At 34.9% G+C, this 26,441-nt stretch overlaps 1 protein-coding gene across 6 annotated transcripts in view; it reads right to left on the bottom strand.

The window, feature by feature from the left end:
* Positions 1 to 26,441, bottom strand: part of TDRD3 (tudor domain containing 3) — a 165,092-nt gene that overhangs the window by 72,230 nt on the left and 66,421 nt on the right. For all 6 annotated transcript variants that reach the window (XM_039247281.1, XM_039247278.1, XM_039247280.1 and 3 more), the window contains exons 4-7: positions 16,733 to 16,893; positions 10,894 to 11,035; positions 4,274 to 4,345; positions 1,738 to 1,887 (exon numbers count right to left, since the gene is read on the bottom strand). In XM_039247281.1, the coding sequence (XP_039103212.1) occupies positions 1,738 to 1,887; positions 4,274 to 4,345; positions 10,894 to 11,035; positions 16,733 to 16,893 (525 nt within the window). The remainder of the gene's footprint in view (positions 1 to 1,737; positions 1,888 to 4,273; positions 4,346 to 10,893; positions 11,036 to 16,732; positions 16,894 to 26,441) is intronic.

Below are 26,441 nucleotides of genomic sequence, written 5' to 3' on the forward strand. Positions count from 1 at the left end.
TTATGTAGAAACTAATTTGACAATAAACTATTTGTAAAAAAAAAAATAAAAAAAAATAAAAATAAATAAAAATAAATAAAAATAAAATTTAGAAAGGAAAAAAAAAAGTTTTAAGTTTGCTTTGGAAAGCTAGGATCCTTTGTTTATCAAATATTTATGGAAAATACAATGTGATCAATTATAGCTTTGAAAAATGAAGCATATTACAGTATAACTATATTCTAGAAAACAGGTAGCTAAACTTACATCAAAGTTTTGGGAGGAAAGTTTGTGTGAAAAAAATGTACCTCAAAAGAACAACTTTCCTATAATCATTAAGAAATTGATATATATCCCATATACTCTTTTTAAGTTCCATATTTTTAATGGTTTCTGGGAAAGAAGAAATATATTTTATGTAAACTATGCAAAGTGCATTAATTTCAGAAGAATTAAAAATGATTTTTCTAAAGATGTACCTTTAGAACATAGAAGATACTAAAGAATGGCAACAGTCCCATGTACTGAAGGCTTTTAGTGATGGAAAATTTGAATGGTGCCACATGCAGAGTTGCAAATGTTTTAAAGATTATCAATTTAATTCTCAGCAATCATATGAAGTGGGTGCTATTCTATCCCCTGTTCATAGATGAAGACAGATAAGGTACAAAAAGCTAAGTAACCTATCAAAGGCTGTCAGCAGGATATGTTTCCAGGCTGCCCAACTCCAGAACTCGTGCTCTTGGATTGGACTGCTGACAGAAAGACAGTGGAGAAGGAATGATCAAAATTCAGTTAAGTCTCTTACTTATACTTCAAATTTAAATAGGAAAGCAGTTTATAGCTAAGCTTTATTACTGGTTTTGAATAAAGGAAAGTATTCTGATCTCACTGGTTAAGAAAAGGAGAGTCTGTCTAAGCAACTAATTCATGAAATTAAATTTCTTCTCAAAATCTAAAATGTATAAATAACTAAAGAAAACACCTATTTCAAATATGCAAGAAAATTTTAAATAATTAAAAGAAAACCATTTGGGTGTTAATAGAACATGATGGAGTATGTGTATGTGTGTGGGGGGGGGGGGGCATAGATATATAGGATCCAAAGAAAAAAAATTATTTTTTACTAAGCAGATTGAAGAAAGAAAACTAACAAAAATGTTAGTTTTTTGAGCCACTGATTTATCCTCTGATCGGTCTTTGTTTTTAAACGTTTATTTATTTTTGAGAGAGAGAACGTGCACATGAGCAGGGGAGGGCCAGATAGAGAGACACCACAGCATCTGAAGTAGGGTCTAGGCTCTGAGCTATAACAGGGCTCAATGCAAGGCTTGAACCTGTGAACCACGAGATCATGACAGAGTCGAAGTCAGACACTTAACCCACTGAGCCACCCAGGCACCCCTCTTCTGATCAATATTTACTTATATTTATCACAGGTGGTATCTAGCCCAAATAACAACAGAAAATCCTCTGCCATTATGAAAAGTGTTGTATTCAGTTGTGACTCTACTAAGAAGAAAAGGAAAAGTCGGGTAAGAAGAGTGGTTTACTAGCAAGAAAGAACTTTGAGCAAAATGTGTTAGGTTTAAGCTCCATAAGGGCCCAAGGCATTTCTACTGTTGAAATATGCAAGAAGAATGTCAAAAGTATGTTCAATTAGTTACCTTTTATGTAAAGACAACAATAATTCTTAGTGACTTAAATAGAACATAATGAGAAAGAATAAGAGGAGTTTATAAAGATCTAGTTTCTTACTTCTTTGCTCTTTGCAACTTCCGCAATAGCAGCAGTCCTTTGCTTTTCAAATTCATCATTATCATTTGCAGGTTTGGCAGGCATTGTAACTTGCAGTGTCTTTCTTCGGTCAAGTTCTCTACTATCCACTTGGACATGAGACGTGCACTTCTGATAATAATAAAGAAAAATAAAACACTTCAGTAGTTCCAAAAGAGATCCAAGTTTTTCATGAGAAAGTAACACCTCAAAAGAAATGTTTGTGTCACTTTAGTAGTTGAAAGTTCACAAAAATTGAATTCTTTTCTATATATTTAAAAATAAAGGTAGAAAATTGATTAAAGTCACTTCTAAATAAATTTAACTGGTAAATAAAATGTAAAGCTACATAATGACCATCTAAATTAGGGCACATGTTTAAAACACACATTGAACCAAGATATTGGATTTTAGGACAATAACGTGAAACAATTTTAAATTTCAAACAGTTAGTACTATTGTACAAGAAGAGATAGGTTCAGTTTTTTATTAAGAGTTTGATTTCCATATTCTGACACAATATGTCTATGGCAGTAAAGTAGTATAGAATGACTATTTTAAATACAAAGAGTTGTCTCTGAACTTATAAACTAAAAACATAACTGCTCTCTCAACAAGGTTACAAAGGTTTTGATTTTTAATTTCACAAAATAAATTTAAAAAAACATCACTGCTTAATAATAAGCCCTGAATTCTCCTCTCCCTTATCCTAGCAGTAAAAATCCTATAAATGAGCCTTTTCTCAACTCATTAATAACAAAAGAAAAAGACACTCTCCCACAAATGTATCGTACAAATACAGATTTTTCAGCTATATTATATATATTGATGAAATATACTATACATATATATATACTATATATACCGGCACACCTCCAGCATTATCTATCTTTAACCCATGTGTGAGGCTAAGATAAACTGAATAAGAATTTTTTTGGACAGACTTGATAAGAAATATAAATGAAACTATACCGTTTAATATATTCCCAGGAACTTAAGGGGTTCCTGGGTGGCTCAATCAGTTAAGCATCTGACTCTTGATTTCAGCTCAGGTCATGATCTCACAGTTCATGGGATTGAGCTCTGCAGTGATAGTGCAGAACCTACTTGTGATTCTCTTCCTCCCTCTCTGCCCCTTCTCTGCATTCTCTCTCAAAATTATAAGTTTCTCTGAGTAACACATAAAAGAAATATGATCACCAAAATGTAGGAGACAAAAGCAAATTCTTGCTAACATATATTTATATTATTGAAATATAAATTATTAGACTGTTTACACTCTGTTTTCATTGTGAAGGTTTTTATGACATTAGTGGAAGAGAGAATATCATCAATATGGATCAGACCACAGGGCATCGTGCCTCCTCTCATCTTGACTGTGCCTTGCTCCAAAGCACAGTACAGTCAACATATTGATAAATTATTTCCAAAATAGCCATGATGAAAGAATGACTAATTCAATTTTGAGCTGACCCTACAAGAAGGTTTTAGAAAAGGATGCCAATCAACTGACTCTGCCCATTTATCTGCTGATCAACTAGATATCTAGTTTTCACACCAAATTAAAAAACAAAAAACATGTTATGCTATAGCTCTGTTTCCCCGTCATGTTCCCAACTCATCTTCACATTTAGCTAGCACTCTCGAACGAAAATGAAGAGCACACCAAGGCAGATCACCAAGAGCTAAATGCTGGTGCCATCATGAAGCAAAGAGCAAGCTGCCCTCTTGCAGGGATTAACCTCAGACTCATCAGGGATAAAACAGGAAAAGGCCACAGGAAACTGGTGTGAATAATAGTTTGATGCTGAGTAAAATCAGAAAGGCCCAAGATACCAGCCAGCTGAGGAATTACCTCAATGTAACATTGTGCAGAAGGTGGGTTGAAAAATGGTGAGTAGAAAACTTTTAGCTTTTGTGAGAGAAGGATCAGGGCTGCTGTGGTTAAAAAGAAAAATACCAAATGGAAATAAAATTAGGTTCTTGATTGAGATGGGTATTTGGATTATGGCAGAAGAACAGAATCCAGGAAAGAACAGCTAGGACAGATGACACCCTAAAATGCAATGATGGCCTTCCCTGCCTCTGGGTTCGCACCTTTATGTCTCACCCTTCTGTTGACACTTTCATTTTCTCTCTCCCTCTTTTGTGTCTACTGAAAAAAGTGGGAAATTACAGCATACATTTGTCTTACTTTTGAATTTCTCTCTCTCAAAAAACAAAACAAAACAAAACAAAGCCTCTGCCACCATGCTATCTTAATTAGTTACAAGTTGTTCTTCAGGTGTGCCCATTAATTGTTTCCATCTTTGGGTTAACAGCTCTTGAGAAAAGAAGCTACATCAACAATTTAATAAAGAAAAACACCACAATTATTAAATTTCTGTATTTAATATATTTCCACATAACTCCATGACCTCTAAATGAATAGTTCAACACAAAACTAAACACAGCTTGAATACAAATGAAAAACACTTTTTTGCTGACTAAATTCATCTGCCAACATGGAAGTCATTACCTGTCCAAAAGGCACAAAAGGAGGTGGTCCACCTTCAGTTCCAATATTACTTCTATTGTGTTTTGACAAGCTCTGTAAGAAAAGTGAGTCATAAAACAGAAATTATACCATTTATAATGTACCAGGAATCCACATGTTAGTAGATTCTTATACAGAATGGGGGGAAAAAAGGCTTCTATAAATTATTTTAAAACTACATAAAAACATTTTATCTAATTAAGAAATAATTAGGTAAAGGCTCTCCCCTCATATCCCAATACTAAACTACACATCCACACACAATCTTCAGAAGCACTTACCAACCTGCTTCCGTAAAAAGAAAACCCAATAAAAAAATACCCTCTCCAATAAGGAGTTAATTCAAGACAACAAACACTGGTAACAAAAACTTAAAAAGCATGCTAAAACTACAATCTGTCAAATAGCATCTGGAAATTATCTTCAAAATACATTGTTACACATAAAATCTATTAGCAAATAACATATTTGAGATATTGTGATATGATAAAAATACATTTTGGGGCTTCTTCCCCAGTTCCTGAAATAGAGCTCCTAAAACATTTGAATTTCCTGAGTGATTGGGGTAAGAGGAACATCTTCTGTTACTAACAATAAGCTTCTTTGAGGATACCTGAGTTTATGCTAATGAAGTGACTATTGATGGGCTCCCCAAAAGCTCCAGGATGGGGGCTGGTTGCCAGAGGCAACAATAATATGAGTAGAAGGTTGGAGAATGAGTTAATCATCAATGTTCAGTGGTTTAGTCAGTTATGCCTATATCACGAGCCTCCATAAAACCCCCTAAACAACAGGGTTCCGAGAGCTTCCAGTTTGGTGAACACAACCAGGTGCTGGAAGGGTAGAACACACCAAATTCCACAAGGACAGAAGCTCCTGTGCTCAGGACCCTTCTAGATCTTGTAACTTCATCTAGCTGTTCATTTGTATCTTTTACCATATCCTTTATGATAAAGCTATAATAGTAAGTGAAGTATTTCCCTAATTCTGTGAGCCATTATAGCAAATTATCAAACCTGAGCCGGATGTCATGGGAATCACCAATTTGTAGCCACATTGGACTGACATATGGGTAACCTGGGGATCTACTCCTTGCAACTGGCATCTGAAAAGGGGGAGCAGTCAAGACTGAGTCCTTGAGAGGCAGGGTCTGAACAATACTATTTAGTTGATTAAGCGAAGAATAATATAAACCGTATGGGACTGTCATATTTCTCTACAAAAGCTGTACATAAGATGTTAACCTATTTTTAAAAACCAGCAAATGTATTCAATTATCTAGAGGGCCTTTCCTGAGCTTTAATTTAGATATAAGAAAAGAATTATCCAAGCATCAATTACTTCAATTTATACTATAACTTCCTTTAAAAACTCACACAACTGCTAATAATACCATTTGTCAATAAAGATTATGTAATTTCAAACATATTCTAGGATTTCTACTTCTCATCCTCCTAAATGTACAAAAGTCAGACTTCACCTCCCTCTACACACAAGTAGGATTCTGGACAGCTTGTAAGAAAAAACTGTTTTAAGACACAGGACAGTAAGTAGTGCAGGACTACAGTCCCTAAAAGAAAGAGAAATACACAAAATCAAACCAGATGAGCTCTGTATTTCTTCTCAGAGGTATGAATCAGACAGTGCAGAAAGCCAGGTTGAGAAAATCAACTTCATGTAGGCTGAAGCAACTGGAAGTTGCAGAGCAGAGTTTTGTAAAAGAGGGACATGTAGAGAGAAGAGGCTCCAGAAACCAGCATATGAATTCCCTCAAGTCATTGCTGAGAACTAGACTGAGCAAAAAACCACTGCAGGTTGTAAGCTTCCATTTATAATAGCATCAAAAAGAATTAAATATTTGGAGATAAACTTAAGAGACTTGTACACTGAAAACTATAAAAGACTGCTAAAAGAAATTAAAGATGGTATCAATAAATGCAAAGATGGCCCATGGTCATGGATTGAAAGAATTAATATTAAGATGTCAATACTACTCAGAATGGTCTACAGATTCAATGTAATTTCTATCAAAATCCCAAGAAGTTTTGTTTGTTTTTTGCAGATACAGAAAAATTCATCCTATAATTCATATAGAATTTTAAGGGACCCTGAATAGCCATAACTATCCTGAAAAGACTTCATGCTTCTCAATTATACAACTTAGTATAAATTACTATAATCTAAACAGTGTGTACTGGCATGCAGACAGACATATGGAACAAAAGAATAAAGAACCCAGAAATAAACCCTTGCTTGCATATATGGTCAAATGATTTTTGATGAGTGTGGATAAGACCATTCACTGGAGAAAGAGAGAAATCATGCTGGGAAACTGGATATCTACATGTAAAACAATGAAGTTGGATCCTTAACTTGTATCATACACAAACATTAATTTAAAATGGATCAAATACCTAAATTTAAACCCATAAAACTCTTAGAAGAAAACACAGAAGCAAAGTTTCGGGACACTGGATTTGGTAATGATTTCTTGGATATAACATCAAAAGCACAGACAACAAAAGAAAAAAGCATGAAATCAAACTTCATCAAAATTAAAAACTTTTGGGGCGCTTGGGTGGCTCAGTTGGTTAAGCGTCTGACTTCGGCACAGGTCATGATCTCATGGTTTGTGGGTTCGAGCCCCGTGTTGGTCTCTGCGCTGACAGCTAGCTCAGAGCCTAGAGCCTGCTTCAGATTCTGTGTCACCCTCTGTCTCTGACCCTCCTCTGCTCACGCTGTCTCTCTCCTCTTTCTCTCTCTCTCAGAAATAAATTAAAAAAAAAAAAACATTAAAAAAATTTAAAAACTTTTGTGCATCAAAGGATACTATCAATAGAGTGAAAGGGCAACCCACAGAGTGTAAAAAATACTTGCATATCATATATCTCAAAGAATTGATATCCAGAAAACAAGAACTAATATTACAAAAAGCTAAACAAACCAGTTAAAAAATGGACAAAGGACATAAACATTTCTCCAAAGAAGAAATACAAATGGCCTATGGAAGGTACTAAATATCACTAAGCATAGGGAAATGCAAATCAAAACGACAATGAGATTCCACTTTACACCTACTAGAATGGTTATTATAAAAAATAAAAGTAACAAGGATTGGCAAGGATGTGAAGAAATGAGATCATTGTGCCCTGATGGCAGGAATATAATATGGTGCAATTACTATAGAAAACAATATGGCAGTTACTCAAAAAATTAAACATAGAATTATCTGCCATATGACACAGCAATCCTTCTCTGGTTATATGCTTAGAAGAGCTGAAAGCAGAACAGATGTTTGTACAACCTTGTACATAACAGAACTGATCACAATTAGCCAAAAAGCAGAAACAATCCCTATGTCCATTAATGGATGAATGTGCAAAAACTTGTGTGTGTGTGTGTGTGTGTGTGCGCGCGCACATGCGTGCGCGTGTGGCTGTGTGTACACACACGCACACGAGGGAGTAGTATTCAGCCTTAAAAAGTCCAGCAGTTCTGATGCATGTTACAACACGGATGAACCCTGAAGACATTAGGCTAAGTAAAATACACCAGACACTAAAGGACAAATACTATGTGATTCCACTTATTTGAAGAAGTACCTAGAGTAGTTGAATTCATAGAGACAGAAAGCAGAATGGTGATTGCCAGGGACTGGATGTGGGCATAGGGGGATGGGAAGTTGTTTTATGGGTACAAAGTTTAAGTTTGGGAAGAAAAAATTCTAGAGATGAATGGTTGTAATGGTTATTTAACAATATAAATGTACTTAATGCCACTGGATTTTACACTTAAAATGGTTAAAATGGTAAATTTTATGTTATGTATACATTACTAAAATACACACACACACAAAGAAAAAATAAATCCAGATTTGTCGTGGCAACAGGCTGAGGGGAACTAAAATGTTACAGAAACTACATTACTTTGCAAATTACATCTGTCACAGAACTCTCTAGAACTTGTCTTTGCCAAATGTACAAAACATTTTGAGGTTTGAGTTTTTCTTCTTCTCTTCACCTATTACCAATTTGTTATAGTTATAAAACATGTACAGAGTTTAAATACTACCCATGTCCCCTTGCTCTATTTATTTTACAAAATGGTTAGGGCCCTCTTTGAAAATTAACTTTATGGTCTATGGTTTCTATGTGTACATCTGATTTCTATGTGTACCACCTGCCAGATGCTTCAGTAATTAAACTCTCCATGGTTTCTACATGGCTATGGTTACCAAATTAAAACGGCAGCAACAACTATAAAAACAAGAGAACCATAATTATAGTAAGATGCTTTTAAACACTTTTTAATATAAATTTTTCTTGCCTCCTAACAAGAAATATTAACAGTTTTCAGGAAACAAAGTGTAAACATAATATAACAAAATACTACAAGGATAACTATCAAACTACTTCTTTGTGTACGTGTGTGTGTGTGTGTGTGTGTGTGTGTTTTAGGAGTGAGGAAGTTTCTAGGAATGTTTAATTGATTTTACAGTTAGTGAAGTCTTTTTGGCTGGCATTAGGGAAATAATGTAAGATATTGTTCTGACGTAAGGGCATCTTACCACATTCTAGAAAATATCTAATAATAAAAGTAATTTTCCAACCTGTGAAAGGAAAGAGTTACATGAAATGGGTGGGATATCTCTGCAAAATTCAAAGTTCACAATCTTGGCTATTTATGTAAAACTATCAAGCCACTTCTGAATTACTTGCTTTTGTAACATTTTAACTACAGAATGCAGGTATGGAACATTGCCTTATACTGCAAGGTACATCAGACCTAAATGTAGTACATTAGTATCATAAGTAATTAGTACTAACGAATAAAAAATGTGCCTAAATTCTTTATCTATTTACCTCCCAAACAGAGAAGGTACTTTCAAACTAAGAAAATAGAAAAGAATAATGTATCAAAAAATAGCAAAATCTTCAAATATTACTAGGCTCCTTGGCTCACTCTAGGTAACAGGCAAGATTTGGGGGCAGCACAAGAACATCAATTTTAGATCAAAGAGTAATTAGCTTTATGTGCTTTATAAATCATTCATTCCACAATCATTTGTTACAATGCTTTTGTATGTACAAATCTATAGCTTCTGTGTTAGAGATAGAGGAGGCTCAGATCTGTCACCTATAAGCTCTGTCACATAAAAATAAATTATTTAACAGTTCTTTATGTCCATTTCCTGATCTATATGGACATAATACTCCCTTTTAAGACTGTTAGGAGGATTACATGGTTCCTGATGCAAGAGCCCAGCACAGAATCTACAGACTGTTCAACAAATATTCATGGAATTAAACAAAGGCACAAACAATTCTGACCTCAAGAAACTTATAATCTATTAAGGGAGATAAGTAAACATAATTTTAATGCCAGGTAAAAAGTAATGTGCTTCTTAATACAAATAAAATGTTTTAAGAATTTAATAAAGAACCAAGTACTTCACTTGGTGAAGAAGGAAGCATTTGACCTGGATCTAAAAGCATGGGGACAATTTGGCCCTGCAGGGATCAGGAGAAAGAGAACATGATGTAAATATGGGTAAAGCTCCCCCCCCCCCAAAAAAAAAAGTATAACTGAGGAAAGCATAGAGCATCAAAGAAAGAGTAAGTAGTTCCATCTGGATAGAACAAAATCCATGTAAAATAATATAGAAAGTTAAAAAGGCAAACTGGAGCTCGGGCTAGATTATAAAAACCTTGAACGTCAAATTAAGTCATTTGAAATAAAAGCAAGATATGACGTGTTCTGAGGGATACTCAAGAAAAATAGTCTTGCAGAAATAAATAAAATAAATTAGAAGACTGAAAAAGGATATGTGAAGATAACCACTGAAAAGGCTACTGCAGTAGTCCAGGTGCGAGATGCAAAAGACTTAAACTAAAATAATCAAGTTGTGAATATTTTAAATTAAAAAATAAACTGAAAATAAAAAGACAGACTATTGCAACAGCAATGGAACTGGAGAGGAAGGGAAGGATAGGATATCTGACAGCAGTGGATCAACAGAATTGGTTGTTGCTGGAAGCAAACTAGAGACACAATCCTTAGATAATCTAGATGACTAGGAGGATGAAAATATCATTAACATAAATGGGAAAAACACGAAATAATGTGCCTAGAAAAACAAATGCAGTAAGAATCTCTCCATTACTGTGACACTCTATACAAACAACTCGCCTTCAGTTGTATGTATGTGTGTTTGTAGATGAGACCAACAGATATACGTTATATTCATATATATTCACAAACATTTGTTTTTTGAAAAATTACAGAGATACATACACATAATTTATAACTGGTATCTTAACAGTTTTGAAAACTTGTCAGTAAAGAATTACTTTTAAAAATATGTAACAAAATGTAGCAAATATTGGAAAATGACATCTGCTCAAGACAAACAATATGCTAATCAAAGGTAGACAGTTTTCTGTAAAGATCACTGTGTTCCATTCTATTCAACTCTGACACGAAAGACTGTCAAGGTGTCTTGACACTTTATTCAAGGTGGGAAGATCTCCGTAAAACACTGAATACATTAAAAGAGTGTAGTTTTTTAAAAGTTCAAGCCATTTTTCTAAGTTTACACTTACTCTCTGTAACTCCCATTTCTCAATAAGATGTTCTACTTCACCACCAAGAACTGTGGTATTTGAGTCATTCAAGAGCAGGAATCCATTTTTTATGTCCACAATGCCTGAGAGCTTCACTTTAGTCCCAGGTGGGGTGTTCAAGCTAAATCAAAGAAAAAAAATAATTAAAATACATTGATGCCCCTTCCCCAAACTGGAATTCAGTCCTGAACCTGGTCAAGTTTTTAATATTTTTATTTATTTTTTATTTTTTTACAAATAAAAATAGTTTATTATCAAGTTGGCTTCCATATAACACCCAGTGCTCATCCCCACAAGTGCCCTCCTCCATGCCCATCACACACACCCATCAGTCCTCAGTTTGTTCTCAGCATTCAAGAGTCTCTCATGGTTTGCCTCTCTCCCTCTCCCCCACTATTTCCCCCCTTCTTCTCCCCCACGGTCCTCCACTAAGTTCCTCCTAATCCTCCTATATATGCAAACATACGGTATTTGTCCTTCTCTGCCTGACTTATTTCACTCAGCATAACACCCTCAAGGTCCATCCGTATTGCTACACATAGCCAGATTTCATTATTTCTCATTGCCATGTAGTATTCCATAGTATAGATAAACCACATATTCTTGATCCATTCATCTGTTGATGGACACTTAGGCTCTTTCCATGTTTTGGCTATTGTTGAGAGTGCTGCTATGAACATTGGGGTACATGTGCTCCTATGCATCAGCATTCCTATATCCCTTGGGTAAATTCCTAGCAGTGCTATTGCTGGGTCATAGGGGAGTTCTATTGTTAATTTTTTGAGGTACCTTCGCACTGTTTTCAAGAGGGGCTGTATCAAGTTCTTTAAAATACAGTCATACAGAAATTTTTTTCAGGAGACTGGCTACATAGTGTGAATAAACAGCAGGTACAAGGCTGTGACTTTTTCTCTTACAGACAAATGAACGTGTGGTTTCCTCATTTAAAAAAATGTGGACAATAAAAATCACACTTCACAAGTTCGTTGTAAAGATAAACAGAGTAAGAGACATGAAAGTACTTTCTTAACTAGTCACACTGTACAAATGGAAGATTTGCTATTTTTCCCTCTGAGCTTTGACTAGGCATTATAAAGATATACTATGTGTAAAATTAAATTTCAATACATAAAAAGAGATCTGACCAGTAATAATGCTAGAAATTTTATATCTATATGAGCTACCATAATCCATACAAAACACTGCTCTTTTTTGTTAACTATCTAAAGAACAAATGAAGTTTGTTATTTACTTTAAAGTTATTTCCTTTAAACTTTACTAATTTTAAAAGAACGTTTCTGTAATAGGCTAAATATTATCAGATTTAGGGCAAACATTATACCCATTACTCCTTTTACAAAAACCAGAGACAAAATGTTTATCCCCCTACTAACCATTTGGTAAAAAAAAACCAAACAAAAAAAAAAAACAGTGGAAGGAATCCACTTAATTACAAAGGTTTATTCTACAGTAGAAGTATAGATACTGACTCCTGTCCCATCTCGTGGTCCATGCAGCAATGGACAAAGTACTCTAAATAGGAGCAAAGACTATTCTCAAGCACTTCGGGTGAATTGGAAAGTCAGACTGAAATGGCTTAACATCGTTCACATTTTTAAAGCTCAGAATATTCACCATGTGCTGATATATGCAACAGCAAAATCAGTGAAAGTGTTGATATCATTGGTTTATTCTGAAGAAAGATGGTTGTTAAAAGTTATTAACAAGAAGGAATACAATACGTCTGTTTGTAAAGACTTAAAAGATCCTGTACAGAGTAAGATATTATCTGATAAAAAGTATTCTGAGGATCCCAATCTGTCACTCTGTCATCCCATGTGATTTACAGAACAGTCATGAATAACCTTGCCTAACCTAACCCATAAGTAGAGAGCCCTGTGGTAGTAAGGATGGTAAACAAAGGACAATATTTATCAACAACAATTGAATACAGTTTCACTAAGTAAAGATGTTTTTCCCAATTTCAGGTAATCAGCAGATCCAGATTTTCATAACTCTGTACCATCATTTAGAGATTAAAAACAAAGTTCCAAGTACAGACTGCTATACTCTTTAAAGAAACTACTATAATTGCTGAGTTGTATCATTTACATAAAACTTCGTTTTCAGGGTGCCTGGATGGCTCAGTTGGTTAAGAGTTCGACTTCAGTTCAGGTCATGATCTCACAGTTTGCCAGGTTCTGTGCTGACAGCTCAGGGCCTGGAGCCGACTTCGGATTTTGTATCCCTCCCTCTGTGCACCTTCCTTGCTTGTCTCTGTCTCTGTCTCTCAAAAATAAACATTTAAAAAACTATTTTTCAAATCCATTTTTAGCAAATAATTTGCTACAAATTGGTAAAATTAGAAAATGTAATGAAAATGTAGAAACATAAATTAGCAGAAAAAAAACTACGTAAGAACTTAAAAAACTGGATGCAAATTACAGGGCATTTAAGTTGTGACAGAATAATTTAAAACTAAAAGCTAATCTGAAAATAAATGATATACTAATTTTTGTAGAAAATGACTGTACCTGTCTCAAAGTCTCCCTAATAGGTTAAGAGGGAAAGCCGTCAAATTATTTAAAGATGGACTTACAATATCATTAGGATAAATGATAAAAGGTGCCACTTACCACATTAAATGATACCTCTAATCCAAAAAAGGATAAATAAGTGCTAAAATTTTAATGTAATTTTTACTACATCACCTTTAAGGCCCTAAGTAACTCTGATCAGAGAGTACATTTCAGTTTTTTTATTGGCACCCCAAAGTGCTTTTAATTTCTTTTCAAAGCAATTTTTAAAAAGCAAAAGAAGACAAAAAACAAAAACCAGTGAGAAACAGGTGTTTACAAGTTCAAGCCACTCAGAGGTAGGATGAAAGAACTGAATAAAAAGCACCCCAAGGGAAGGTGATGGCCACTGGAGGAACCCAGTCCATACCAGATCCTGGCGTATCCTCTCTAGTGAGGTATTCTACTTTCCTTCAAGATAACCACTAACCAAACTGTGAAAAATGTCTCCAAATGTTCACATGTAAGAACAGTTCTGCAGACTGTTGCTTTTACAGCCACAAAAATAGACATGCTACTTCAATGATGGGTCAGTGAGCAAGTGGTAGTATTTTTTTTCAATTGTCAAATTGCAATAAATTCCACAACAGAAGACAGAGGGCAGCAAAAGGGACCCATCTCTCTGGATAATCTTGTGTTTTCATATACCTCAGAGAAATACACAGCAGTAAAATCAGAGAAGGAGCCATTCTGTGGCAAGTCTTCCTGAGTCATCTGTGAACTCCCTTGTAGGAAGTCTGACTGAATTTGTCAAATGAAGAGAAGCTGTCTTTCTCTAGAAAAACAGGAACCCTCCTCCTCTTCAAAGTGACAACATAATCACAAAATCAATAAAACCTAATTTGTATATGAAAATCAATATTTCAGACAAATATGTTTCAAACAAACATCTTCTAAGGAAGGAACTTCCTTCACCAGAGGCAGATAGAGATTACGGCGGGGGGTGGGGTTGGGGGGTGGGAAGAGAAACTAATGGGCATGGCATAGAAGAACTCCACCTATCACATTTCTTCCTACATAACTACCATCCCAAATCACCTAAGCTCTTCCAAATAGAACTTTTCACTCATTTGTTTTCAAGATACCATATCTCTGCATGTGCTATTCCCCCTCTCACCTCTTCAAAACACCTTTTCCTATTTTAAGTCTCATTTCTGGCTCCCTGAAGTAGAGTTAAATTTCTAGACTACCAATCCTTTCAGTTGATATATTTATTATAACTGTGTGCCTATGTGCCTACTGCTTTTGCAGAGGAACTACTGGGAGGCAAAATCTAAACTTTTTTTTTTTTACCTTTGTACCTCCACTCACTTAGGAAAAGAGTATGGTCTAGGATTTACATTAAGTGAAAAAGCTCAAAAGACCCAGAACAGCAAACACCAAACATGAGCATATAAAATGACATAGCAAGTGCCCAATGAAAACTGCCACCTCATAAAACTGCTCAATTTGAACTAATAGGGTACTGAGGATAAAGTCCTTCTCAGTGCTTTTATCCATTCCAACTAATATGACTCTAAAAGCCTTTCATAGAAACACTAGCAGAACCGTGAAACTGGACCCCCATCTCACAACCCTCACAAAAATTAACTCGAAATGGGCCAAAGACTTAACCGTGAGACCTACTACCATAAAGCCCCTAGAAGAGAACATAGAGAAGAAGATTATCAGTAATGGTCTTGGCAATGAATTTTTGGATATGACACCCAACGCACAAAAACAAAAGCAAAAATCAACAAATGGGCTTGATGACTCAAAAGCTTCTGCAAAGCAAAAGAAACAACAAAATGAAAAGACAACATACAGAATTGGAGTAATTTTTGCAAACTATATATTAGATGAGGGATTAACCTCCAAAATATATGAAGAACTCTGTCAACATAATAAAAAACAATCTGATTAAAAAATGAGAAGAACTAAACAGACATTTTTCCAAAAAGGACATCAAAATGACCAACAATCATGTAAAACTTGCTCAATTTTCCTACTCACCAGGGAAATGCCAATCAAAACCACAATGAGATATCACCTCACACTTCTTAGAATGGTTATCATCAAGAACACAAAAGACAACAGATGTTGGTGAGGATGTGGTAGAAAGGGAACTTTTATACACTGTTGGTAGATAGTGTAAATTGGTCCAACCACTATGGAAAACAATATGGAGATTCCTCAAAAATTAAAATTAGATCTACCACACAATTCAGCCGTTCCACTTTTGGGTATATACCCAAAGGAAATAAAAACAGGATTTGACAACAAATATGCACTCCCATGTCTACTGCAATATTATTCACAATCTGGGAACAACTAAAATGAATGGATAATAAAGATGTGGTACATATACACAATAGAATATTATTCAGCATGAGAAAGGAGAATATCCTATTTGCAATAACATGAATGGATCTTGAACATAAGCAAGATAATTCAGACAGAGAAAGACTGTATGATATCATTTACATGTAGAATCCAAATAAGTTATACCTATAAAAAGAGACTAAAATGGTGTTATCAGAGAATGGCAGAGAGGGATAAGATTAATGGCATTTAAGAGTACAAACTTATAATGAGCAGTATATAAGCCATAGAAATCTAATATGCAGTATAATAAACACAAACGGTAGTATTAAACTATAATCATGTATTGTGATAAATTGTTATGTTAGCAATAATATATAAGTGTATCAAAGTAACATGCTGTATAATTAAACTTACACAATGTTACACATTAACTTTATTCAAATAAAAATAAAAACTTCTCATAAAAATAGCCAAAAGAAGAATGTGGAAAATTGTTTGCTATGAAGTAAGTTCCTTTTCCTCTGAGAAAGTGGAGTGGCACATCTCTGTAGCTTCAATCACTTCCTAAGAAAATTCACTTATCTACAAAACTCGTCTAGTGTGATGGACACAGCTGTCAAAGAAGCAGCAGTAACATATTCAAAGACATTCTGTTTTTCTTGAAAACTTCTGAATAACCCAAAATTTGCTGGAAAAACTTTCCATACAAAACCAACTTACATTTGTTTTTATAATTTATATTTAAGGAAGGAGTAGGTAATTGCATTCCTAACTATTTTCCTATACAGATAAAGCATAAATACAAACATTCTTCAATAGCTTCTGAAAATTATAATATGCACTTAAGAGTTCATTTCTTCTTTCCAAAATTTTTAAAACAAAATCCATTTTGAACAGCACCTTCAAACTCTGTGAGAATATACAAAGCAAAGTTTCACCTTATTTTTGACATAAAACTAAATTCAACAGCTGTGCAACTTATGTGCCCATCAGTCATCTGCAAACGCAGCATTCTTGGTGCAGCCTGAGATTCTTCATTATCCTTTGGGGCAGCAACATTGCGAATTTTCTGAATTTGCAAAACACATGGACCTTCAAGCTGTCAAAACACAAAGGAATAAATATCACTTTCTAGCCATGGCTTTGTTTTTCATTTATTGTGTTTCTTTTTTCCTTTATGATTTATAAGAATTTCAATTAAATAAGGTCAAAAGTGAAATTATGTTGCATACATCAGGGTTTGGGGGAGACCCTTCAAAAGGGTCTTCTGAATTCACTAATTCTGAATTCATCTTCAGAAAGTAATGAGAAAACTTTAGGAAAAGAAAGTTGTGTTTATGGATTAAAGGTGTTTAAAGTTAAATGGTTTTAACGTTATGTGCTCTAGATTAATCACATATACACACCCCCAATCTCCTCCCATGTACATTAAAGGACAATCTGGAACTAAAGAACTTGGTAATTTTTTAAGGGACATAGACTTTATAGCACCAGTTGGAAGAAATGTTTACTGTTTAAAAACATCAAGTTTAAAGTACACCCACCCTCTTCTGGCATTAATGAAGAATACAATACGCCAAAATTTAAACCATATAGAGTTCAAGAAGTATGAGCTGTACCTGACTTATTTTCACATTATCTTTTCAAGCAAATTTAAATCTAATTCCTGGACATGTTTCAAAGACAAAAATAAAACTGACGGCCTAACTGGCTATTAAAATTTTTATGTAATAAAATACTTATGATATAATTGGGAAATATGGTAAAATCTGCTTACATGCCTGAAAAATAACTTTACCACAAAGTAGTATTTTCCACATTATAAAATATTACACCTTTAAGGATATATCATACATACAAAGGAAAAAAAGACTACATTTTTGTTAAATAGTCTTTTAAGAAAAATCTGTGCACATTAATTTATATTTTTAGCAAAGCAAATGTGAAATGATTGACATTTACATTTAATTTCTCAAGTAAGCATGTTTCAAGTTAACAAATTTCTACATCATGTTGACCAGTATTTTGCCTACAGAGGAGTAATCTTGTTATAAATTTAGTCCTAAAGAATATAGAGACAAGAGACTAAAATTTCATCTAATTTTCAGTTATAAAAATAATTCCAAGTTAAGGCAACTCCAAAACCCTTAACAAGTACAGATTAGCTGCTAGTTCAGGATGAACTTTTTCTTTTGCTTTGATGATGGTCATTAAAATAAGGACCTTTACATTAAACCATAGGCAGATTATGATTATTGTAATGTTTATCATTCTCTTTATTTTACTACTCTCAATATTTTTTGCTTAGACTTTGACATACATGTAGCATGTGCTGTCCAATATGGTCCACCAACCGCATGCAACTATTTGAATTTTTATCTAAATTAATGAAAACTAAAAGAAATGTGAAATTAATTCTTGAGTCACATTAGCCATATTTCAAATGTTCGGTACATGGACATCACAGATATAAAGTATCTATATCGCTACAAAAAAGTTCTGTTAGACGATCAGAAATTATCTAGTACTAGGTGTTCCAAAGTGACACTCATGCAACCAAGGGAGAGTATATCCACTGAACTCTGAGAGTAAAACACTTGCTTCTATATAATTCTTAGTAAGAAAGAAATGGAACTTTCCTAGTATTACTTATCCAGACTGACAAGGGTACCTTGACTTGGCCCATATGACATATAGATCACCACGCATCTTTACAGAACTGGGGAGTTCTACATCCCAAGAGGGTTGAGAGAACACCTTTGCTGATTCTGTTTGCTTTCAATGTGTTGTAATAAACTGCCTTTTATTTGTGTTCAGCTAAATGGATATATAGATTATATTGCTTACTTTTAACCTCTCTTACTTTATATAAAATAGACAAGTAGCTTTCAGATTCTACCAAAGAAACAAAAATTGAAGATAATGTCAATGACACAAACACAGGGTGGGAAAATGACCATTTTGAGGACCTTCTACATACATCCTAGTTGACCATGGGAACAAAAAGCTGGGGAATATCGGAAGTAATACCAACCCCCAACTCCTGATATTTCCCAGCAACAAGTTTATTTATTTTTTTAATGTTTGTTTGTTTTTGAGAGAGAGAGAGCTAGAACGTGAGTGGGGGAGGGGCAGAGAGAGCCAGAGACAGAATTGAAAATGGGACTCAGGCTCTAAACTGTCAGCACAGAGCCCAACACTGGGCTCAAACCCACAAGACATGAGATCATGACCTGAGCCAAAGCTAGATGCGTACCTGACTGAGCCACCCAAGTGCCCCAAGTCTACTTATTAACTTATTCCAATTCCTGGCCTCATTGGCCCTTTTAGTGCATTGAATAGTGGCCCCTCCAAAAGATACATCTACTGGAACCTGTAAATGTAACCTATTTGGGAAAAGGAAATGCAAGCATAACTGAGGTCAAGATCTAAAGATGAGACCATTCAGAACTAGAATGGGCTGGAAATTCAGTGATGAGCATCCTTACAAGGTTAAGAGGAAATAAACACGCAGTATAAATACACACAGAAAGATGTGTGGTGTAAAGGCCATGTAGAGATGCAAGCAAAAATTGGAAGTTCACATCTATAAGGCAAAGGATGCCAAAGATTACCCACAGCTACGAATTACTACACGAGAGGCATGAAACAAATTTTCCCTCAGAGCCTCCAAAGGAACCAAAGTTGCTGACACTTTGATTTTAGTTTTATCATTTTTTATTTTTTTTAAAACTTTTAAATGTTTTTATTTCTGAGAGAGAGAGAGGCAGTGTGATCGGGGAGGGTCAGAGAGAGGGGGAGACACAGAATCTGAAGCAGGCTCCGGGCTCTGAGCTAGCAGTCAGCACCGAGCCCGACGAGGGGCTCGAACCCACAGACCAGGAGATCATGACCCAAGCCAAAGTCGGACGCTTAACCAACTGAGCCACCCAGGTGCCCCATGATACTTCGATTTTAGACTTCTGGACAACAGAACTGTAACAAGATATATTTCTGTGTTTCAGGTCATCAGGTTTGTGGTAGTTTGTTATAGGAACCTTAGGAAACTAATACACCCATTATGGAATGACTGACTCATTTGACTGGGAAGAATATACTGTATATACTGGACTCATCTTCACTTTTCTTTTTCTTGGGATCTAGCTAGGAATCCTGAGGTGGGAGGTAATTACTCAGCCTCTTCACTGGGTTGGCACTACCCAAGGAAGGAATGTGTAAGTCTCCCTGGTTCAGTTAATAGGTCCGTTCAGGTCTTCGACTAAACCGTATCTTTCAAAGTAATTTTTTATTAATAATAAAGTTGATATTTTGATTCACATCTCCCACTCTTCACTTCTCGATTGATTCAAAAGCTAAGTGGAAAAAGAGGTACTATTTATTAGACTCCTCTTAGAAACTCCTAAATTATACGGTCTTGTGATAATCACTTCTCAATGTGTATCATCAAGCCTTAATATTAGTGATTCCACAATTTAGAAAGATTCTATAAGGAAGCCAGCAGATAATGATTTTTTTCATTATTATGTTTACAAAATTCAGTTTACTATACTCTGTAGCAAACAGAATACAGAAGTATGGGACTTAAATAAAACACAAATAGGAGAATAAAATGCTATAGTTCTAAGATTATAAATGCTAACTTTAAACCCTGAATCTGAAATCATCTAAAGGCATCCATCCACACAACTGAATGAGATTTAGACTCAAAATCTGTGTCCAACTAGTGTAAAGGGTGACCCTAAGGTGAAAGAAAGAAAGAAAGAAAGAAAGAAAGAAAGAAAGAAAGAAAGAAGGAAAGAAAGAAAAGAAAGAAATTTTAAGTGAAAGTAATAAAAAACAGAGATTACTCTTTGCCCAAGATTTCTTTAATGTCCAATTTTCTGTTTTGCCTAAGTAATAAGGAACAGGTAAAAGAAATGACTGTGAAAAGTTTAAATAGGTAGAAAGAATTCATCATTGTCTTTCCAGGTAAAGATTTCTAATCATAATAAATGATATCAAGTATCTGCCAGGAATATTATCTGAGGCCCAAAAAAATCCACCCAGGCTTCATTCCTTTCTCTTTCTAAAAAGATGGATATATCTGTAATCTGCACTCCTAACCAGTCATATAAACTGATATGGAATACCAAATTTAAATGACTATTAGTTTATTACTTTACTGGTCACAGCAAATAGCACTTCTGTTTATCAAACAGACTCTCTAAAGGCTGGATGACATGGAACGAGTTATCAACAGTCTGATCACACCTGGAAAAACTGTTGAAACTGTAATTTTTTAGAACTCTAGAAACCATTTAAGTTTAGACAGTTATTATACTTATTGTGAAATATATGCTAGCCATTTCTTTTTATAATCTTATCAATTTCCTTGAGAAATAAATTTGCTCCTTCAAAACCTAACAACATAAGCATCACATCTCCATCAACCCTAGACACAGGGTCCTCTGAGTATATTAATTATGACAGAATCTATGAATAAGTTCTGATCTATTTTCCAACATTGTTGCAAAGTGAGTTAAAATTAACAGAATAAAAACAGTTCCATCCTCCATAGTCGTTTTAAGTACTTAAAATCATAATTCATTTCATTCTTTATCACTACTTTCAAAGCTTCAATAAGACTTTCTATGGTTCATTTTGTTTTCATTCACATGTATCTAGGGAAGTTTTTGGCTAGACTATTCATATCTCCACCTTAGGGTCCACGCAACTGGGCAAATGATTCCAGAAAGCCACCTTGAAAGAAGAAATAGTGGTTCTGCCTTACCTACTTTAAAAGCCTGAAGAACAAGCTTTAAATAGCATTTATGATGCTCTCTTTCTTAACCTACTTCTTTGCCTTAATATCATTAATATCTTAATATTTCAACAATATTTTATTTTAATAAACACAAGTGTAGGGGAGGAAAAGATCACAGGGAAAAAAGTATGATTTGTCACACTCTGTACTATTATAAGGATAATATCAGATTCAAGAAAACTAGAGGGAAAGGTAACTCTATATAATGTTAGAAATTTTAGAACATTCCTCACATCATCCAGTCAGGCATCTATGTTAAGTCTCAATTTGGAAGGCATTTTCCTCCAGAGAAGATCTATGTTTGCTTCTGGTAGTAACAGCATTGCAATTGAGAGAGTCTCAACTGGGCTAGTGGAAAAGTAGCAAAATTAATCTTAGCCAAAACCTCAACTCACTGAAGTTAGGAGCACCCTCACTAGCTCCACATATCCCTTCTAGAAGAAAGCACTGCTGATTCAGGTGCCCAAAATTTCCATACGGAAAAATCAAGAAACATGAAATCACAAGAAAATACCTAAAAGACTCACAAACAAGCCACAAAGCATGAGAATCATAAAAACAAAACAAAACAAAACAAAACAAAACAAAAAACAATGAATAAATTTAAGTCTCTAAGGCCTGGAGAATTTGCAATTATCAAAAACAGAGTATAAAATAATAAGCCTAGTCTAGAAAATTTATATAGAGTTATGAACCTAATAACTAGGGATCAAATATTCTTCTCAAGCAAACATACCACATTTACAAATATATATCAAGCTATAATATAAGCCTTTAGGAAATTTCAAACACAACTCTCACTCAGTTCAAATTCTCTGTTCACAGTATAACTAAATGAGAAATCTATAACAAAACGAAGACAAGGGCTCCTGGATGGCTCAGTCGGTTAAGCATCTGACTCTTGATTTTGGCTCAGGTCACGATTTCCCGGTTCGTGAGATTGAGACCTGCATCAGGCTCTCCGCTGACAGTGTAGAGTCTGCTTAGACTCTCTCTCTCCTCTCTCTTCTTCCCACCCCCTTTCAAAATAAATAAACAAAAAGACAAATGATAATATTTTATGATTAAAACAGGCAAAGAATAAATGTAAACTGAAAAATGTTTAGAACTTAATAATTATGAAAATACCATGTATAAAACCTCTGGGATATAGTTAAAGCAGTGGGAGGAGAATAATTAATAGCTCACATTAGAAAACAGCAAAGAAAATTAGCTAAACTAACACGCTATGAAAAAAAACAACAGAATGAGCTACACCAAGGAGGAAGAAAGAAGATAATAAAAAGACATAAATGAATCAGTAAGCAAAAATACAAGGTTAGCAACGACTAATGAAACCACTACTGAACAAGACTGATCAAGAAGCAGAATAATGATGCAAATCAGTGATTTATAAACATCAAGATACCTTCATTAGCACTGAAAAAATAAAAGCGAACTATGCATAGCAGTCTAAATGTCCATCGATTTATGAATGTAGTGAAAGAAGTGGTATATCCATGCAATGGAATACTATTCAGCAATCAATAGGAACAAACTACTGACACATTAACGTCAAAAAATTATATAAAGTGAAAGAAGCCAGATGCAAGAGAGTAGATTTGGTGTGATTCTACACAGGAGTCAACAGAAGGCAAATTTATAAAGAAAGCATAAAAGAATAAATATACAGATATAGTTTTAAGAGTATTAACTACAGGGTAGCAGAATTTAAGATCTACAATTATCACACAGGAAAAAAGTAATTTTTTAAAAACACATTATAAGAATAAAAATAAAATACTCCAGGAATAAAGCTTACAAAAGATACAAGACCTATATGCTTTTAATAAATTATAAAACTATGGGAAACTAAGTAGAGATACATCTAGAGTGTGCTACAGGCAGCCCATACCAGTTTACAAGAGCCTATCGTGCACATTTCTTTCTAATTCTTGCATCAATGATTTCATGGTGTAGCTTATAACCAAACATGGTAGTAATATTTTTGTAGCAAATGCTACATATCAGGGCTTTTTTTCTTCTCTTGACAGAGCAGGTTATAAATCCTTCACTGGTAATGTGATATCATAAAGATGTCAACCATCTTTAATAGCTCATCTGCAATAGCAATTCAATTTCAATCAAAATCCCAACATATTTCAAGAAACTTGCTCATTTGATCCTCAAATTTATATGGGGGTGGGCATGGGCAGGGAAAGAATAGCCTAAGGAAGAATAACATATTTTAAAATCACAAGATTAGAAAAATTTGATAATTTCAAGTGTCACAAATGATATAGATTAATGGTATCTTGCATACACGATTGAAGTTCATATAAATCTGGTACAACTACTTTGAAAAATAATTTGGCATAATCTTATAAAGTCAAACACTTGCTTAGCTCTAGCACATAATAATTCAATCCCTGGTTATGTTCCCCGGAGAAACTCACATACATGCATCAGGAAAAACCTACATATTTGTTCCTAGGAGTGCATCTATTATCAAAACAAAAGAAAAAGAAAAGCACCTAAATATCCATCAATGGAAGAATGAATAAGTAAACTGAGGTATATTTACACAGTTTAATATTATATAGAAAAGAAAATAAATGAATAATAGCTATATGCAACACGGACATCTGTTAGAAATACAACACTGAATGATGAAAGCAAATAATACATTATCATTTTATAAAGCTTAAAAACGAAACTATATATTGTTTGGGAATAATTATCTATGTAACTAAAATATTTTTAAAAGTCAAGTGAAGCTGAACTCCCAGCAATCAGCCCGTGGCGTGGGAGGGGAAGCACTAGGGCACGTAAGCAGGCACAGTGGTACGTAACATTCGTGCTCCTATATCAGGCTGAGGCTTCACAGGAACTCACTTCATTATTAAGCTTTAAAACATCTACATTTGTATATATCAAATGTGACATTAAAATAGTTCAATAATTTTAATTATATTTTGAAATTAAGACATTGGGTAGTTCAAAGAAATGTCAAGAGAATGAAAGAACTGGGTCTGCCACCTACACAGGGGAAAAACCACTCACAATCAAAGCAGAGAACTAGTCTGGGGGCAGCGGTGTACTGGTAAACCACTTCTGGGAAGGGGAGGGGACATGGAGAGGGGAGGTAAGAAGCCTTGTATTTACAGCATTTGCCAATTTCCATGGCTGATATTAACTACCAGCTTGATGTTACTGAACTCGAAACTGGGAAGACATGCTGACCATCAGCGTCCACGAGCACACTGCAAGCAGCTAGCTGTACACCTTGTGCCCTCAGTCTCACCGGCCCTGGACGCTCACCCCAGCACTGCTGCAGCCACTACCTGGAGGCTCAATCTTGCTGTCACCCCTACGACTGGCAGAGAGCATGCGCCACAGCTCCTGCTTATTTGCGTGGGTAGCCCAAGTGAGGAACAGATCGCCTGGCTAGTAGAGCTGAGGTACACATGCATGGCGTAGCTGCAAAAGAGGCTGGGGAAAAAGTATCTCCCATTTTTGTCTTCTCCACCACCAAGACTCAAAAGATGGGAAGTTCCCCCAAACACAGGAAAAGAATTCAGGTTCTAGGAATCACAAATGTCCACTATACTTCTCTTCCACATATTGTTATCAGTCAAGATTTTGTCAAGCTCTATTTTTTACAGTTTGTACAATAAAGTAGGTTTTTAATCTTTCAAAATTTTCCAGATGAAATAATAATACTGAACATGGTGTGTGAATACATATGTGTGTGTGTGTGTGTGTGTGTGTGTGTGTGTGTATACCTTCTACCCTAAGATTTAAAATATGTCCCTAACTGAGGATCTGCTCACTATTACCTCATTGAAAATCACATCTAAAACCTACCAGTCTAGTGAGGAAAGCAATCTCTCTACCTCACCAGGCTGAGACAGCTGCCCCTTCGTCACAGGTGCTTCTGACCTAGCATGTGTTTCACACTGAAGTTTCTTGATCTCTCATTAGGCTGTGTGTTCCAGCATGGCATGGGCTGTCCTGTGAATCTCTGCATCCCTTGAACTTATTAGCACAAATATACATTCAAAACTCCTTGATACATAAAGCATTTCCTTGTGTCTTTAGAATAATTTACCTCCAGATCTATACAATAGGATCATTGTATATCTGAAATGACAGACAGTGGGTACCATACTCTGCCAGAGGTCACTCAGCTAGTAAGAGGCAGAATTAGAATTCAAATTTGGATCTGTCTTGCACCAAAGTCTGTCATCTTTCCATTACATATTCCAAAACTACAACATTTGTTACATAGAAAAGCAGATATAGGTAAAATGGCAATGGAAATATTAATGCTTAAAAATTAATTCTGCTCAAAAGGGGTCAAGAAAATTAGGAGGTAAGTGGCATTTGAGTAGGATTTGTAGAATAAACAGCAGTTTGGCCGGCAGCTGAGGGAAAGACATTTCACAAATATGAAAGTGCTGCAGCAATAAAAGACAGATTTTAAGAAAGTTCCAGTTACTTCATCTCTGCAGTAAAAAAGAGTGCAGTAATCTTTTCTATTTTCAGTGTTCTTCTGAAGACTACATAGATAATGCATGTAAATTACTTAACCCGGGATCTGGCATAGAGTAATTTTCAGTAAAAAGGAGAAGGGGGAGAAAAGGAAGAGTTTGCTGAAAATCAGGGTTCTCCTAGATAAGATAGGATCTTGCACCAATAAAGACCAAGAGGAAAACAAGTCAAAAGCACTGGGGATACTGAAAAACAGGTTTGCAAAGGTAGTCCCTCATCCCTATCTCAAATTTTTCAAGTGATATTCACATACAGCGAGAGTAAATATTTTAAAATTAATAAAGAGTAAAAAAAACCCTTTCTGAATCATA

The sequence above is a fragment of the Hyaena hyaena genome, unplaced genomic scaffold (assembly GCF_003009895.1).
Source record: "Hyaena hyaena isolate Hyena2069 unplaced genomic scaffold, ASM300989v1 scaffold_293, whole genome shotgun sequence".
Taxonomy (NCBI): domain Eukaryota; kingdom Metazoa; phylum Chordata; class Mammalia; order Carnivora; family Hyaenidae; genus Hyaena; species Hyaena hyaena.